The sequence below is a fragment of the Lithobates pipiens genome, unplaced genomic scaffold (assembly GCF_037356315.1).
Source record: "Lithobates pipiens isolate NorthernLeopardFrog02 unplaced genomic scaffold, aLitPip1_a1.2 Scaffold_8, whole genome shotgun sequence".
NCBI lineage: Eukaryota > Metazoa > Chordata > Amphibia > Anura > Ranidae > Lithobates > Lithobates pipiens.
The window spans coordinates 392,289,882-392,306,646 of NW_027507903.1; the positions used below are offsets into that span (position 1 = coordinate 392,289,882).

A 16,765-nucleotide genomic window follows, 5' to 3' on the forward strand; every position below is an offset into this window, starting at 1 on the left:
GGGGTGATCATGGAAATCCCCACAGAAGAGCAAGATTTGCGATTCTATTCAAACCTCTTCATGGTGCCAAAACCAAATGGATGTCAGACCCATTCTAGATCTCAAAGATCTGAATCAATTTGTGAAGGTCCGCTCTTTTCGCGTGGAGTCGATCAGGTCAGTGTTTTCTATCCTACAAGGAGGGGAACTTCTGGTGTCTTATCGATATCAAGGATGCATATCTGCATGTACCTATATTTCCCGCTCGCCAAATATTTCTGCGGTTTGAGGTAGAACAGAACCATTCTCGGTTTGTAGCCCTGCGTTTCGGGCTGGCTACAGCTCCCTGGGTATTTACAGAGGTTCTGGCTCCACCTCTAGCCAGACTAAGGGCGCAGAGTATAACAGTCCTGGCATACCTGGACAACCTGTTACTGGCAGACCGGTCGGTTGTCCACTCGGAGCAAAACGTGCGCAGCACAGTCAAATACCTGGAAAGCCTAAGTTGGATTCTCAACCTAGAGAAGTCATCCTTAAAACCACTAAAGAGGCTGGAGTACCTAGGTCTGATCATAGACACAGCCCAGAAAAAGGTGTTTATGCCCCAAGCAAAGATCAGCGCCATAAGGGAAACTGGTGCAGGTGGTCAGGTCGAAGAGGGATCCCTCCATTCTCCTTTGCATGAGGTTGTTAGGAAAGATGGTGGCTTCATTCGAAGTGGTTCCCTATGCCCAGTTCCATTCAAGACTGTTGCAAAACAGTATCCTGTCTGCTTGGAACAGAAAGGTCCAAGCTCTAGATTTTCCAATGCGGCTGACCCCAAAGGTGTGCCAGAGCCTCAGTTGGTGGGTAACCAAGAATCTGCAGAAGGGAAAATACTTCATACCAGTTACCTGGAAAGTGGTAATGACAGATTGGTTTTCACCTAAACCAAGATATTGTCCTACCGTCATTGTTTCCAAAACCATGTTCTAGGGAGGAAAAGTTTCTATATTGTCGTGATGTAGTGAAGAGCGGTCAGGGTCTATTTAAAAACAGCTGCTCAGATCCGAAAGACTGATGTCTTATTTGTGCTGCCAGAGGGTCCTAGGAAAGGACAGGCAGCATTGAAATCCACTATTTCAAAGTGGATTTGGCAAGTTATAATTCACACCTAAGGTTTAAAATATAAGATTCCACCTTTTCAAGTCAAGGTGCACTCTACCAGAGCAGTTAGTGCTTCTTGGGCAGTGCATCACCAAGCCTCCGTGGCTCAGATCTGCAGGGCCGCAGCTTGGTCTTCAGTCCATACATTCACCAGATTTTATCAGGTGGATGTAAAAAGGCATGAGGATATTGCCTTTGGGCACAGTGTGCTGCAGGCAGCAGTATAGGTCCTCAAGTCTGTGGGCACCCTGCGTGTTATGTCTCCCTCCCCACAAATAGCATTGCTCTGGGACATCCCACATAGGTATTGCTATGCTGCTTTGTGTCCTGTGATGTACGATAAAGAAAATGGGATTTTTAAACCAGCTTACCTGTAAAATCCTTTTCTTGGAGTGCATCACAGGACACAGAGGTCCTACCCCTTGTTCTGGGATTTGTGTATATTGCTTTGCTAGGTTTAACCTTAAACTACGTAGAGGGTTCTTTACTCTAAGAGCGGTAAAGATGTGTAATTCCCTTCCACAAGCGGTGGTCTCAGTGGGGAGCATTGATAGTTTAAAAAAAACTATTAGATAAGCACCTGAACAACTGCAACATACAGGGATATACAATGTAAAACTGACATATAATCACACACATAGGTTGGACTTGATTGACTTGTGTCTTTTTTTTTTTTTTTTTTCAACCTCACCTACAATGTAACTAATAAGGGAAAGTAGTGATTGGCTCCCTGGACAACCTTATGTGCTGATGGACAACATGGGAATCATGATGCACATTCTGCATTCCCAAATGCGCCTTGACCCTGACCAAATGGTTGGAGTATCTGGGTCTGATTTTCAGCTTGGTTGCAGGCCAAAGTGTTCTTTCCAGTGGACAAACTCCAGAAACTTCAGACTGCGATTCAGCTGCTACTGTTCCACAGACAATCCTCCCTGTGTTTTTGCATGCAGGTCCTGGGTCTTATGGTACCCACCTTTTTCGAGGTGGCCCTGTATGCGCAATTCCATATGAGCATTCTGCAGAGGGAAATCTTCGCCATTTGGGACAAATCTCCCACTTGGACAGCTGAAATTGAGCCATTCAGCCAGGGCCTCTCTTCTCTGGTGGCTTTGGTTTTCATCCAGGAAGTCCTTTTTCACCCTCCAGTGGACGGTGGTCACGACTGACACTGACCTGTCTGGGAGGTGATCCTGGGGTCAAGGTGGGCTCCAGGGCCCTTCAACACCGGAGGAGACTCTGCTGCCCATCAATGTCCTGCAACTACGAGTGATCAGGTTGTGTCTGGAGTGATGGACAGACCTTCTCATCTTTAGTTACCTGTCTTGGCCATTTTTTTTGCCCACCTCTTGTTGAGGCACTCCTTTGGGACATCCCTATAGTCGAGAATCAGAGCTCTTTCCACAGAGGAGTGCAGGAGAAAACTTTTCTCCTGCACTCAGAGAAGGGGAGCTATACCAGCTCAGACTGCCCATTGGTGCTGTGTTCTTTTCTACCTAGTGTCCTACTCCTGTAGGTGGTGCTATAAAACCCTATGGTCGAGAATCCAAAGAGCTGTCGGTCAAATCAACTCCTAGAAGGATTTTGCAGAGTAGCACAAAACAATTGTTTTCTTGGAGTCCATTAACCACTTCAGCCCCAGACCAATTGTCAGCCTAAGGACCAGAGGTCTTTTTACAATTTCGCACTGCACTGCTTTAACTGGTAATTGCGCGGTCATGCAATGTTGTACCCAAACTAAATTTGCTTTCTTTTGATGGTATTTGATTGCCTCTGCGATATTTGCTTTTTACGATGTAAAAGGAAAAAGACTGAAAAGTTAAAAAAAAAAAAAAAGTATTTTCTACTTTTTGTTATAAGAACAATGGAATAAACTAAATTTTTGTCATACATTTAGGCCAAAATGTATTCAGCCACATGTCTTTAGTAAAAAAAAAAAGTCAATAAGCGTATATTTATTGGTTTGCGCAAAAGTTATAGCGTCTACAAACTAGAGTAAATTTTCTGGAATTTACACAGCTTTTAATTTACGACTGCCTATCTCATTTCTTGAGGTGCTAATATGGCAGGGCAGTACAACCCCCCCCCCCCCCCCCCCCCCCAATGACCCCATTTTGGAAAGTAGACACCACAAGGAAATTGCTGAGGGGCATGTTGAGTCCATTGAATTTTTTTTTGTCCCAAGTGATTGAATAATGACACACAAAAAAATAGTTTACAAAAAGTCACTAAATGATATATTGCTCACACATGCCATAGTTATATGTGGAATTGCATCCCAAAATATATTCTGCTGCTTCTCCTGAGTACGGGGATACCACATGTTGGACTTTTTGGGAGTCTAGCCGCGTACGGCACCCCGAAAACCAATCCCTGCCTTCAGGATTTCTAAGGGTGCAAATTTTTGATTTCACTCCTCACTACCTATCACAGTTTCGAAGGCCATAAAATGCCAAAATAGCACAAACCCACCCCCAAATGACCCCATTTTGGAAAGTAGACACCCCAAGCTATTTACTGAGAGGAATATTACAATTTTTTTTTTTTTTTTTGCACAAAGTTGTCACTAAATGATATATTGCTCACACATGCTATGGGCATAAGTGAAATTACACCCCAAAAAAAATTCTGCTGCTTCTCCCAAGTACGGGGATACCACATGTGGGGGACTTTTTGGGAGCCTAGCCACGTACAGGACCCCGAAAACCAAGCACTGCCTTCAGGATTTAAATATAAAACGCTACCAAAAAAACTGTTAGCGATCTGCTGGGATCAGGCCTGACTCTGCGAACGCTGCAGTTATGTGTTTAGTGTTTTGTAAGTGACAGTGATCAATCGATACTGCACTTGGGTGGGCTGGGCAGAGGGGCAAAACGCAGGTGCTAGCAGCTATCTGGGCTGATCCCGCTAACAATGCGTTTTTTTTGGAACCCTAAACTGCTGGGGACGCTAGTATAGATCTGATCAGATATTGATCTGTTCAGATACTATACCACTACGGGAGGTGTATGCTTTGCGCGTGGGTGCTAGCGGTACTGGCACTAACCTAGCGCTGCCTGGGGCGACGCAGACCCTGACCCTAAAACCTAATTGATATCACCCGCCGGGTGATCAGGGGGTTAAACCTTGGGTAATAAATGGTGGGTGCCCCGATGCTATAAAAAGCAAACTAACCAGAGTCACCCGTAACACTTATACGGTGGTCACTGGTGAAAGGGTTAACTAGGGGCAATCAGTGGGTTAAAATCTTTATTAGGTAGTATATGGGGGTCCCTGACGCTATATAAAAACCTGACGGGGAACCTAAACAACTAACTGGCTAACCAGCGTCACCAGTGACACTTATACGGTGATCGTTGGTGAAAGGGTTAACTCTAGGGGCAATCAGGGGGTTAAACCTTTATTAGGGGGCTACCCTGGACCTAACACTAACTGCCCTGACAGTTTTTACTGTCACAACTGACACTAAATGCAGTGATCAGTAAATAAATGAGCACTGCAATCAGTAACACTGGGAGGGGGGGGGGGGATCGGGGGGTAATTTGTGTGCCTACAGTGGTGTGAAAAAGTGTTTGCCCCCTTCCTCATTTCCTTTTCCTTTGCATGTTTGTCACACTTAAGTGTTTCGGAACATCAAACCAATTTAAACAATAGTCAAGGACAACACAAGTAAACACAAAATGCAATTTGTAAATGAAGGTGTTTATTATTAAAGGTGAAAAAAAATCCAAACCATCATGGCCCTGTGTGAAAAAGTGATTGCCCCCCTTGTTAAAACATACTATAACTGTGGTTGTCCACACCCGAGTTCAATTTCTCTAGCCACACCCAGGCCTGATTATTGCCACACCTGTTCACAATCAAGGCATCACTTAAATAGGAGCTGCTTGACACAGTAAGGTCCACCAGAAGATCCTTAAAAGCTATACATCATGCCGAGACCCAAAGAAATTCAGGAACAATTGAGAAAGAAAGTAATTGAGATCTATCAGTCTGGAAAGGGTTATAAAGCCATTTCCAAAGCTTTGGGAATCCAGCGAACCACAGTGAGAGCCATTATCCACAAATGGCGAAGACATGGAACAGTGGTGAACCTTCCCAGGAGTGGCCGGCCGCCCAAAATTACCCCAAGAGCGCAGCGACGACTCATCCAAGAGGTCACAAAAGACCCCACAACAACGTCCAAGGAACTGCAGGCCTCACTTGCCTCAGTTAAGGTCAGCGTTCATGCCTCCACCATCAGGAAAAGACTGGGCAAAAATGGCCTGCATGGCAGAGTTCCAAGGAGAAAACCACTGCTGAGCAAAAAGAACATCAAAGCTCGTCTCAATTTCTCCACAACACATCTTGATGATCCCCAAGACTTTTGGGATAACATTATGTGGACCGATGAGACAAAAGTGGAACTCTTTGGAAGGTGTGTGTCCAAGTATATCTGGCGTAGAAGGAACACTGCATTTCATAAAAAGAACATTATACCAACAGTAAAATATGGTGGTGGTAGTGTGGTGGTCTGGGGCTGTTTTGCTGCTTCAGGACCTGGAAGACTTGCCGTGATAAAAGGAACTATGAATTCTGCTGTCTACCAAGAGATCCTGAAGGAGAATGTCCGACCATCTGTTCGTGTACTCAAGCTGAAACGAACTTGGGTTCTGCAGCAGGACAATGATCCTAAACACACCAGCAAGTCCACCACCGAATGGCTGAAGAAAAACAAAATTAAGACTTTGGAGTGGCCTAGCCAAAGTCCTGACCTGAATCCTATTGAGATGTTGTGGTATGACCTTAAAAAGGCCGTTCATGCTCGAAAACCCTCTAATGTAACTGAATTAGGACAATTCTGCAAAAATGAGTGGGCCAAAATTCCTCCAGGATGCTGTAAAAGCCTCATTGCACGTTATCGCAAACGCTTGGTTGCAGTTGTTGCTGCTAAGGGTGGCCCAACCAGTTATTAGGTTTAGGGGGCAATCACTTTTTCACACAGGGCCATGATGGTTTGGATTTTTTTTCACCTTTAATAATAAACACCTTCATTTACAAATTGCATTTTGTGTTTACTTGTGTTGTCCTTGACTATTGTTTAAATTGGTTTGATGTTCCGAAACACTTAAGTGTGACAAACATGCAAAGGAACAGGAAATGAGGAAGGGGGCAAACACTTTTTCACACCACTGTATGTGTACCTACATGTCAGTGTAGTGTTGGTGCACTTACTATTGTGTTCTCCTCGCAGTCCGGTCAAAAAGACTGCCCCGAGGAGAATGACATCGCTTCCTCCCTGCCTGTGTTTACACTACACAGGCGGGGGAAGCTTCTCATTCGCCAGGAGCGATTGAGAGGGGATGACCAGAAACGAACGGCCATCCCCTCATCCGGGCCGCTCCTGAAGCGAAACGGACCGCCGCAGCCAGCGGGAGGGGGTCCGATCGGACCCCCCACCCGCTGGAAGGCAAGCACGTACATGTACGTGCTTGTGCCTGTCGGTGCCATTCTGCCGACGTACATTGCCATGCGGCGGTCCTTAACCACTTAACCGGCCCATAGCTGAATGACGGCTACAGGGCGGTTGTTTAACTCTGGGAGGACGTCATATGACGTCCTCCCAGAATTCCACTCTCGCACGCCCCCTGGGGCGCGCACTCTAGAGCATCCGTGACCGCTGGGTCCACAGGATTAAAACGAAACATGGAACAATTTTTGACATGTCCTGTTCAGATTCAACATGGCATAGTTACATAGTTACATAGTAGGTGGGGCTGAAAAGACACAAGTCCATCAAGTCCAACCTATGTGTGTGTGTGATTATGTCAGTATTGCATTGTATATCCCTATATGTTGTGGTAGATCAGGTGATTATCTAATAGTTTTTTGAAACTATCTATGCTCCCCGCTGAAACTACCACCTATGGAAGGGAATTCAACATCCTTGCCAGGCATCGCAACAATATCCCAACGTTTCAACTACAGAAAGTATTCTTCAGGGGGTTCTTTGTGGTGAAATGCAAATGAATGGACACTACAAGACAAAGGTCAGTTAATGACTAGTTATACAAAAGTTATATATATTTTTTTTCACACACATGGATACATCTTAAAATGTTTATGTAGAGAAATCAAATACGGATGCCAGTAACAGCTCAACACACACCAAACGATCTGGAGGCAATTCAAGGGAAGTATTTCCTAGTATATGAAAGATTGTTTAAAGTAAATATTAATCCAACAGCTAACCAAAAAAAATTAACATCCTGGGAAGAGAATACTACAAAACCCAGGGCTGGCAAAAAATTGAATTGGGGTACATAAAGTTATGTTAATAATATCTTCAAAAATAGAGGCATAACTGATCAGTATATCAAAAATACTCACTTTATGATCCTGAACAGAATTGTGCACCGCTCAATATGGAATGATCCAAAATTATTCCACGCAATGGGCAGAAAAAAACATGGAAAAAATAAGTTGTATTCTAATTCCAATTTTCAACATTTGAAAAGAGATGCACTTGTAGGGGAAAACTGCGCAATCCCAAATGGACAATAGTCTGCATGAAATGAACCCCCTAAACAAAGAGTATTTTTTTAAAGATTGACCTGAAAATGTAGAAAACCACATATCGGGAACCTTGTGTGGTCACTTAATGGAAAAAAAAAGGGGGGGGGGGGGGTTGGTACTTGAATAACTTAGCAAATGGGATCTGTTCAACTGATTTGTGAACCAAAACAGCTGAATGGGCCAAGCCTCTCTATAGATGGAACTTGAGCAGCAGATGGTGCCAGACACCACAATGGGTGTGCATTCCAGCCACCATTCCCCCACCACACACCGCACCCAGGCCTGTCACCTCCAGTGGGAGTAGAGTGTCCCATCCATCGGTGACACATTAGGCAGTGTTCGCATCAGAAAGATGCAGTGAAGCCAACACGCAATGCGCGACTCCCACCAACCGGAAGCGCAGCGTGACACCATGGGAGGGCATATCCTCCCAGGACAAAGAACTTATCCCATGGTGGGCAAGGAGGAAAGAAACACCACCAAAGGGAGGAATGGGTCCGCCACTCCAGGAATGCTGTGGGGGGGCCACCCGTGCTGGGAATGTCTTCCTAAGTCAAGAGTGTGAGCCAATCCGCATCCGTTTACATACTTTTGAATTGCATGATTCTTGAAGAGAAAATTGTATAGATAAATAGATTTACAAAATAATTGATCAAAATAAACTAATTGCACAAATAACCAGTGGGAAGTGGAGGCGATAAAGGTGGGAAAAAAATATACAGATGACCCAAATTAAGGACACTACATCAAATGTTCAGTTTTGCCAGATGTAATTCCCTCAAAGGTTTGGAAACTACAATATTTAGTTTAAACCCACGGAGTATTTCCCTTTAGGCTAAAAAATCCACCAAGATTCCAATATTTGTTCCAGTCTCCTCAATCATTTTGTTCATGTTCCAAAGCCCAAAACTTTAGCTTGGGGAACATGGTGTACCTGTACAATGTGCCGTCCTATTGTAGTGTAAATATTTAGCTGCATGTGTATGATCATAGATCCTTCATAATATAAATGCCTTTTGTTTGGCAGTTAAACTTTTTGTCCGGATGGTCTGTCCATTTGGAAGAGTAGGAGAGGGATCAATGCAGATATATTGGCAAAAATTACATATAGCGCAAGGAAAAGTGCCTAACTGACCAATTATGGCTGTGGACACATTTTTTAGCGGTATAACTACTGGAAACAAGTTTATCATGTAAACACTGTGCTCATTTAAATGTGATCTGAGGGTAGGCTGGTACAACCTTGGTTATTTGGGGATCATATGTCAAAAGATGCCATGACTTTTGTATATGTTTTCAAACCATTTTGTGTTGAGCATCGATAAGGTGTTGCGCAAAGAAGTTTCATCTTTGCAAGATGGATGAGAACCAAAGCGTAACTGTGGTCTAGATTGTTGCATTACTCGATTTAAATGTATTTCGAAGGCAAGATTTGGAATATCCTCGTTCCAGTAGGCAAAGTTTAAGTTCATCAGCCGCTACCTTTCTTGAGGGATTTGCCTCTGACAAAACTGAAAATGTGATGAAGTGTCCTTAATTGGGGTCATAATTGGGGTATATTTATTTTTTCCTTTTACCATTTGGGTTTGCTCTGTTTTCCCCTACAAGTGCATCTCTTTTCAAGTGTTAAAGATTGGATTTGGAATACTTATTTTTTCCGTCCCTTTTTTCTGCTTTTTGACCTGAACAATTTTGGAGCTTTCCATATTGAGCTGTGTATGATTCTGTTCAGGACCATAAAGAGTATTTTTGATATACTTACCAGTTATGCCTCTCTAATTTTGAAGATATTAACATTAACATACTTTTTTATGTACTCCAATGCCATTATTTGCCAGCCCTGGGTTTTGTAGTATTATCTTCCCAGGATGTGTTTTTGTGTTTTTGTTTTTGTTTTTTTGGTTAGCTGTTGGATCAATATTTACCTTAACCACTTGCCTAATTTGAATGACAATTACTCAGTCATGTAACACTGTACCCAAATGAATTTTTTGTCCTTTTTTTTCATACAAATAGAGCTTTCTTTTGGTGGTATTTGATCACCTCTGGGTTTTTTATTTTTTGCGCTATAAATGAAAAAGACCGACAATTTTGAAAAAAAAAAACAAATTTTTCTTGGTTTGTGATAACATTTTGCAAATTATAAATTTTTCTTCATAAATTTTGGCCACAATTTATACTGCTACATATCTTTGGTAAAAATAACCAAAATTGGTGGATATTATTTGGTCTTTGTGAAAGTTAGAGTCTACAAGCTGTGGTGCGAATCACACAATTTATCACACCTGATGTACCGGTGGCCTATCATTTCTTGCGACCCGAATAAGCCAGGAAAGTACAAATACCCCCCAAATTACCCCTTTTTTTTGAAAGTAGACATTCCAAGGTATTTAAGATGCATGGTGAGGTTTTTGATGTCATTTTTGCAAAATGAAGATTTTCTTTTTTTTCCTCTCAAAATTTTCATTGTAATAGTTTTTCTCTCACATGGCATGTGTATACCGGAAATGATGCCCCAAAATACATTCTGCTACTCCTCCTGAGTATTACAATACCACATGTGTGAGACTTTTACACAGCCTGGCCACATACAGAGGCCCAATATTGAAATAGCACCAGCAGGCGTTCTAGGAGCATAAATTGCACATCTCATTTCTCAACCACCTATTACAGTTTTGAAGGCCTTGGAGCACCAGGACAATGGAAACGCCCACAAAGTGATCCCATTTTGGAATGTTAACACCCCAACGTATAATCTGAGGTACGATGAGTGTTTTGAAGGGTTCATTTTTTTCCAGAAGTTTTGGGAAGATTTGGAAAAAAAATGAAAACGCATTTGTTTTTTTAATGCAAAGTTGTCCATTTAGAAGATATTTCCAACACATAGCATGTACATATCCAAAATGACACACCAAAATTCATTCTGCTACTCCTGAGTATGGTGATACCAAATGTGTGAGACTAACACAGCCTGGCCACATAGAGGCCCAACATACAAGGAACACCATCAGGTTTTCCAGGGACACATAGCATGCACATACCAAGAATTACACCCCAAAATACATTCTGCTGAGCAAAGAGTAAACAAAAGATTACCTGTGGTTCAAGCGCAGTTGTCCACAGGATGATAGCACTGGTCCAGGCAGCAGGCACGGTCTTGGTCAGCAAAAGCGAACACAATTTTCCAGGCAACAGGCAGGTATACTGTCCATAGTTAATACAGGCAGCAGGCAGGGATACTGTCCATATACAGCCCAAGGTCAGTGCAGGCAGAGATTATCAGCAGTGCCAAAATATTAGTCCTGGTAGTAGGCAGGAACATGGTCCATCCATGTGGTGTGGTCAGTTCATGCGACAGGCAGAGGCATGATGGCATAGGTCCTGCAGGCAGAAGTAGGGCCTCGTTCAGGACAGAATGGGTATAGGGGTAGAGGCTTCTCCCACCCAAATCTCTTTAAAGCCTCCAGACCCAAATCTAGGAATGAGAAAACAAATGAAATTGTTTTCTTCATCCAGAAAAACAATTCTGGAGCCCCTCACATATGTGAGAGACCCCTGTTATGAATCCCACTAGTCCACTGGGAGGGTACAAGATCAGTCCAAGAGGCAGGCAAGAGGCATGGTCAAACAGTCCAGGGTCAGTTCCAGATCAGGCAGAGGCATAAACAGGATCAGTAGGCAGAAGTGTGGTCGAATAAGAAGCCAGGGTTAGTTACAGAGCAAGCAGAGGCATAAGGGGTGTGATGTAAATGGCAGGAAGTGAGGGTTATGTTTACCATACTTCACTAATAATTCACTGAATTATGGTAACGGCGGAAACAGTCACCTATGCAGAGGCCTGGTTGGGAAGGGCATTGGGCACAATAAGTGGTGTCTCTTCTCAATCCTCGTTTTGATGCACACCCGACATTTTTTTCTGATGTTTTTGGCCTGTTGGTCTGGGAGGAATTTTATCAGGAAAGTGGCGTTCAGAGAGTCTGCTAATCACATTGGATCAAATGTTTTCTGGTGGGCCGTTCGGGTATATAAGGGCAGTGGTGATTTCCTCCTGGTAGCCAAGGAAGGTTTTGGGTCTTTCAGTGGATTTTCGATAATTACATAGGTGTTGTATATGGCCAAATTAAAGAAATAAATTGAACCTTTTTTATACCACTAGTATGTTCTTCTTGTGGAAAGGTAGGGTTCAAGCATCTGGTCGTTTAAGTCGACCCCCTCCACCCCCCCCCCCCCCACATGAACGTATTGTACTCATGGATACATGTTGGTTTTTGTATTGGGCCATTCCTCCTGGTGATCTCAACGAATGTATTGTTGTGGATCGAAGAAAGCATGTACACATCCCATCTTGGACTGATCTTGTACCCTCCCTTCACAGCCAGAATTTCCTCGTTCTGTAAACTCACTGCTTCCCCTTTTCTTAACTTTTTGTTGACGAGGCTTTGAGAAAAGCCCTTCTGGTTCGTCCTTATGGTGCCACATGCTGGAGTGTTCTTTCTTTGAAGGTTGCGGAACAGGGGTAAACTTGTATAAAAATTGTCTACATAGAGATGGTAGCCTTTCTCCAGGAGTGGGTTTATGATTTCCCAAACGACTTTCCCACTCGAGCCAATGTGCTCTGGGCAATTAGGGGGATGTAGCTGGGTGTCCTTCCCTTCGTATACCATGAAGGAATATGTATACCCTGTGGCTCGGTCCCACAATTTATACATCTTCACCCCACAGTGGGCCCTTTTGGAAGGAATAAATTGTTTTATGCCCAGCCTGCCAGAAAATTTGATCAGGGACTCATCCACACATGTGTTGGTCTGGGGTATACAACTGGGGAAAGATCTCAGAAAAATAATTTATTAGCGGCCGAATTTTGTAAAGTTTATCAAAATTTGGGTCATTTCGGGGAGGGCACTGGGTATTGTCGTTTATAGTGTAGGAATCTCATAATCGTGACATATCTGGTCCTGGGCATTATTGAGGAAAAGATGGGCATGTGGTAGATGGGGCGGGATGACCAATATGCACGTAAATCATTTTTTCTGATTAGTCCCATACAGAATGTGAGGCCCAAAAATTTTTTAAACTCCTCCACTGTTGGGGCTCTCTATTCGTAGGGATGGGCATAAGAGGACGTTGGATTACTTGCTATGAATTGTGCATATGGGTTGCACTGGACAACAATCGATGCAAGCGTGTCATCAGTAAAAATTAAATGGACAAAGTTTATCGGGGAAAAATTGTGTGTCCACCTGGACTCCTGGGTGGGCAGTGAAAGGGGGGAACGTTGGCTTCTCCTGAGTTAGGAGGAAGCCACAAGGGGTTCTGAAGGGAATAGGGAATATCGTATGCCTCTTGGTGATCACAAATGACACTCACAGGTGACGCTGATGTGGCAAGTGACACGAACAGGTAGCGCTGATGACAGGTAGCGCTGATGACAGGTAGCGCTGATGACAGGTAGCGCTGATGACAGGTAGCGCTGATGACAGGTAGCGCTGATGACAGGTAGCGCTGGTGGCAGATGGGGCTGGCTCTGGCAGATGGGGCTGGCTCTGGCAGATGGGGCTGGCTCTGGCAGATGGGGCTGGCTCTGGCAGATGGGGCTGGCTCTGGCAGATGACACTGGCAGATGGGGCTGGCAACTGTAACACTGTAATATACTGTACCGCTCTCCCTCCTCACACACTGTCTGTGTGAGGAGGGAGAGACAAGACACCGGAAATGAGATGATCTCATATTTTTACATTTTGAGATCATCTCTCATTGGCAGCTACGATCGCACTGTAAACGGCTGCTGTGATTGGCCGTTTACAGCAATCTGTGATTGGCTGTGTCCAAGGGACACGGCCAACACAGATTTTCCCCGATGCGCACCCTCAAGGGCGCACAGGGAGAGAGAACACGGGAGGACGTCCAGGGACGCCCTCCCGGCAGTTAGCGTCCGCTCTGTAGCCGTCTTTCAGCTATAGGGTGGGCGCGAAGTGGTTAATCAATCTTTTATATACTAGGAAAACCTTCCCTTGAATTGCCTCCTGATCCTTTGGTGTGTGTTGAGCTGTTGCTGGCACCCGTATCTGATTTCTCTACATAAACATTGTAAGATATATCCATGTGTGTGAAAAAAAATTACTTTTTGTATGAGTTAACTGACAAAATTTTTTAAACTCCTCCACTGTTGGGGCTCTCCATTCGTAGGGATGGGCATAAGAGGACGTTGGATTACTTGCTATGAATTGTGCATATGGGTTGCACTGGGCCACAATCGATGCAAGCGTATCATCAGTAAAAATGAAATGGACAAAGTCTATTGGGGAAAAATGTTGTGTGTCCACCTGGACTCCTGGGTGGGCAGTGAAAGGGGGAACGTTGGCTTCTCCTGAGTTAGGAGGAAGCCACAAGGGGTTCTGAAGGGAATAGGGAAGGCTGGCATGGGACCTAACCCTTTGGGGCTGAGTTGACACCCCACTGGTACTTGACCTTTGCGGAGGTACTGCGGTGCTGGTGGATGGTGCCGCCTCCTCACCAGTACGCCTTCGTCTGACGGGCGGACTCTCATCTTCCTCCTCTGATGTTGTCATTGTACCACTGCTTAGGTCAGGCTCGTAGTCCACGTCGGACTCAGAATCTGAATATGAGGAGGAATCCGAAGCAGAGAGCTCCCTGTTGCTCTCGTCGGCCACAAGAATATCGTATGCCTCTTGGTGATCACAAATGACTCTCACAGGTGACGCTGATGTGGCAAGTGACACGGACAGGTAGCGCTGATGACGGGTAGCGCTGATGACGGGTAGCGCTGATGACGGGTAGCGCTGATGACGGGTGGCGCTGGCTCTGGCAGATGACACTGGCAGATGGGGCTGGCAACTGTAACACTGTAATATACTGTACCGCTCTCCCTCCTCACACACTGTCTGTGTGAGGAGGGAGAGACAAGACACCGGAAATGAGATGATCTCATATTTTTACATTTTGAGATCATCTCTCATTGGCAGCTACGATCGCACTGTAAACGGCTGCTGTGATTGGCCGTTTACAGCAATCTGTGATTGGCTGTGTCCAAGGGACACGGCCAACACAGATTTTCCCCGATGCGCACCCTCAAGGGCGCACAGGGAGAGAGAACACGGGAGGACGTCCAGGGACGCCCTCCCGGAGGTTAGCGTCCGCTCTGTAGCCGTCTTTCAGCTATAGGGTGGGCGCGAAGTGGTTAATCAATCTTTTATATACTAGGAAAACCTTCCCTTGAATTGCCTCCTGATCCTTTGGTGTGTGTTGAGCTGTTGCTGGCACCCGTATCTGATTTCTCTACATAAACATTGTAAGATATATCCATGTGTGTGAAAAAATTTTACTTTTTGTATGTTAACTGACCTTTGAGGAGAAAAAAAATTCCTGGATGGCTGCACATCAAAAAAGGCTTCTTTATTGGCAAACAATTAAAATCCAAAAACAGTCACCTCGTAAAAATATGGAAAACAGGACAAATGGCTAACGTGTTCCACGCCCCATCATGGTGCTTATTCATAGCTAAAGAAAAGAAGCGTGTTCATGGGTATATATAGAAGCATTTAGACAACCCTATAGGCTAAACGACCAATCGAAAAGAGCAGTCTCAATCCTATGAGCACACTTTAAAATACTACCCTTAGCAAATTGGAACACACCTGAGCAACAAAAGGGTGGCTAACACCTGTACTTGTCAGCCATGCTCAGTGTGTGAATCCATAATCCCACAGGTAGAAAAACATGATATACTAAAACAATCCTTGATCTAGTACAAAATGAGAGCTTCAATATCAAAAGTATCTCATCATACATCTGCTGAAAAAATTGCCACAACTATGCGTACTTCACTATCGTTACTGGAACTATATAAAAAGGAACAAATAATATGTATAGCATCCATGCATATTGTCATGGCACCTGTAAATTTGAACAAATCCAATAAAGTGCTAATGAAATCCATATAATAAATTTAATTAAACATATGTAGATATATATCATAATTTCCATATAAATACAAGCACTCAGTGCTCACACCACTAGGCATACCAAAAATTCCATATAACAGCTTAATATCAAAAAAATCTGAACAATAGCCCTTATGTGAAATAAGTGCATGTAAAAAATGGAAAACAAAGGGTTTTTACGTAGAACTGTCAAAACATAAAGAAGGCCCCTGATGTGCGGTCATCCAGGAATTTTTTTTCTCCTCAATCTTGGGCAGAGCCAGCACCTGTGAGTTCCATTAGGGTGAGAACTTTATTGTGGATCTGGGAGGCTGGAGCAGTAATCTATTAACTGACCTTTGTTTTGTAGTGTCCATTCATTGCATTCCTCCACAAAGAACCCCCTGAAGAAGACTTTCTGTAGTTGAAACGTGGTATTGTGATGCTATGTTGAATCTGAACAGCTCATGTCAAAAATTGTTTCTATAGTCATGAACTTCTGTGTCCATGAGGTTTCATTTTAAACTGAATTTTAATTTATTTGCATTTAATAAAAACTTTATAATAAATACAAGTGTTGCTGCTGCCTCTAAAGTCCCTTCTCCTATCCATTTTGTTTTTCAAATAAATGAATATGCAATAAATGTGAACTTAATGAATATGCAATAAAAGTAAAAAAATATTTTTGTAGATATGTATGTGCCTATTCCTATAAATGTCACTTTTCATCTTACCAGGAAGGTAAAGTTATCAAAAAGTCAAGTGGGTTCTCTGGTAAAGGTTTTAAATTTGATGAAACAGAACATGCTTTGGCCAATGAGAGGAAAAAACTTCAAAAGGCTGCACTTGGTCTTCAGGATTCAGATGATGAAGACACAGCTCTTGATGTAAGTAAACTCCATTGACCTTCCAGGCTTTTCCTTAGATGATTTATACAATTAAGGTTCCTAAAAAAAAAAAAAAAAAAATGCAAACACCAAAAAAAAACACTACACGTGTAAACCCAAGTTGAGCTATATGCATACTGCTGGCCTCGCCTGATTTCTCCTATTTTCTGGGCCCTTTGGTATTGGCTGCTGGTGCTATCTGAACACCCACTATTTAAAGTTCATCTTTTGCAGATATGTGCATTTATATTTTTTATT

The 16,765-nt window shown here is 43.5% G+C and overlaps 1 protein-coding gene across 1 annotated transcript in view; it reads left to right on the forward strand.

Annotated features, from left to right (window-relative positions):
* DDX46 (DEAD-box helicase 46) overlaps positions 1-16,765 on the forward strand; it is a 416,812-nt gene that overhangs the window by 359,491 nt on the left and 40,556 nt on the right. Inside the window, exon 18 of the mRNA XM_077473955.1 lies at positions 16,358-16,507. Within this exon, the coding sequence (XP_077330081.1) occupies positions 16,358-16,507 (150 nt within the window). The remainder of the gene's footprint in view (positions 1-16,357; positions 16,508-16,765) is intronic.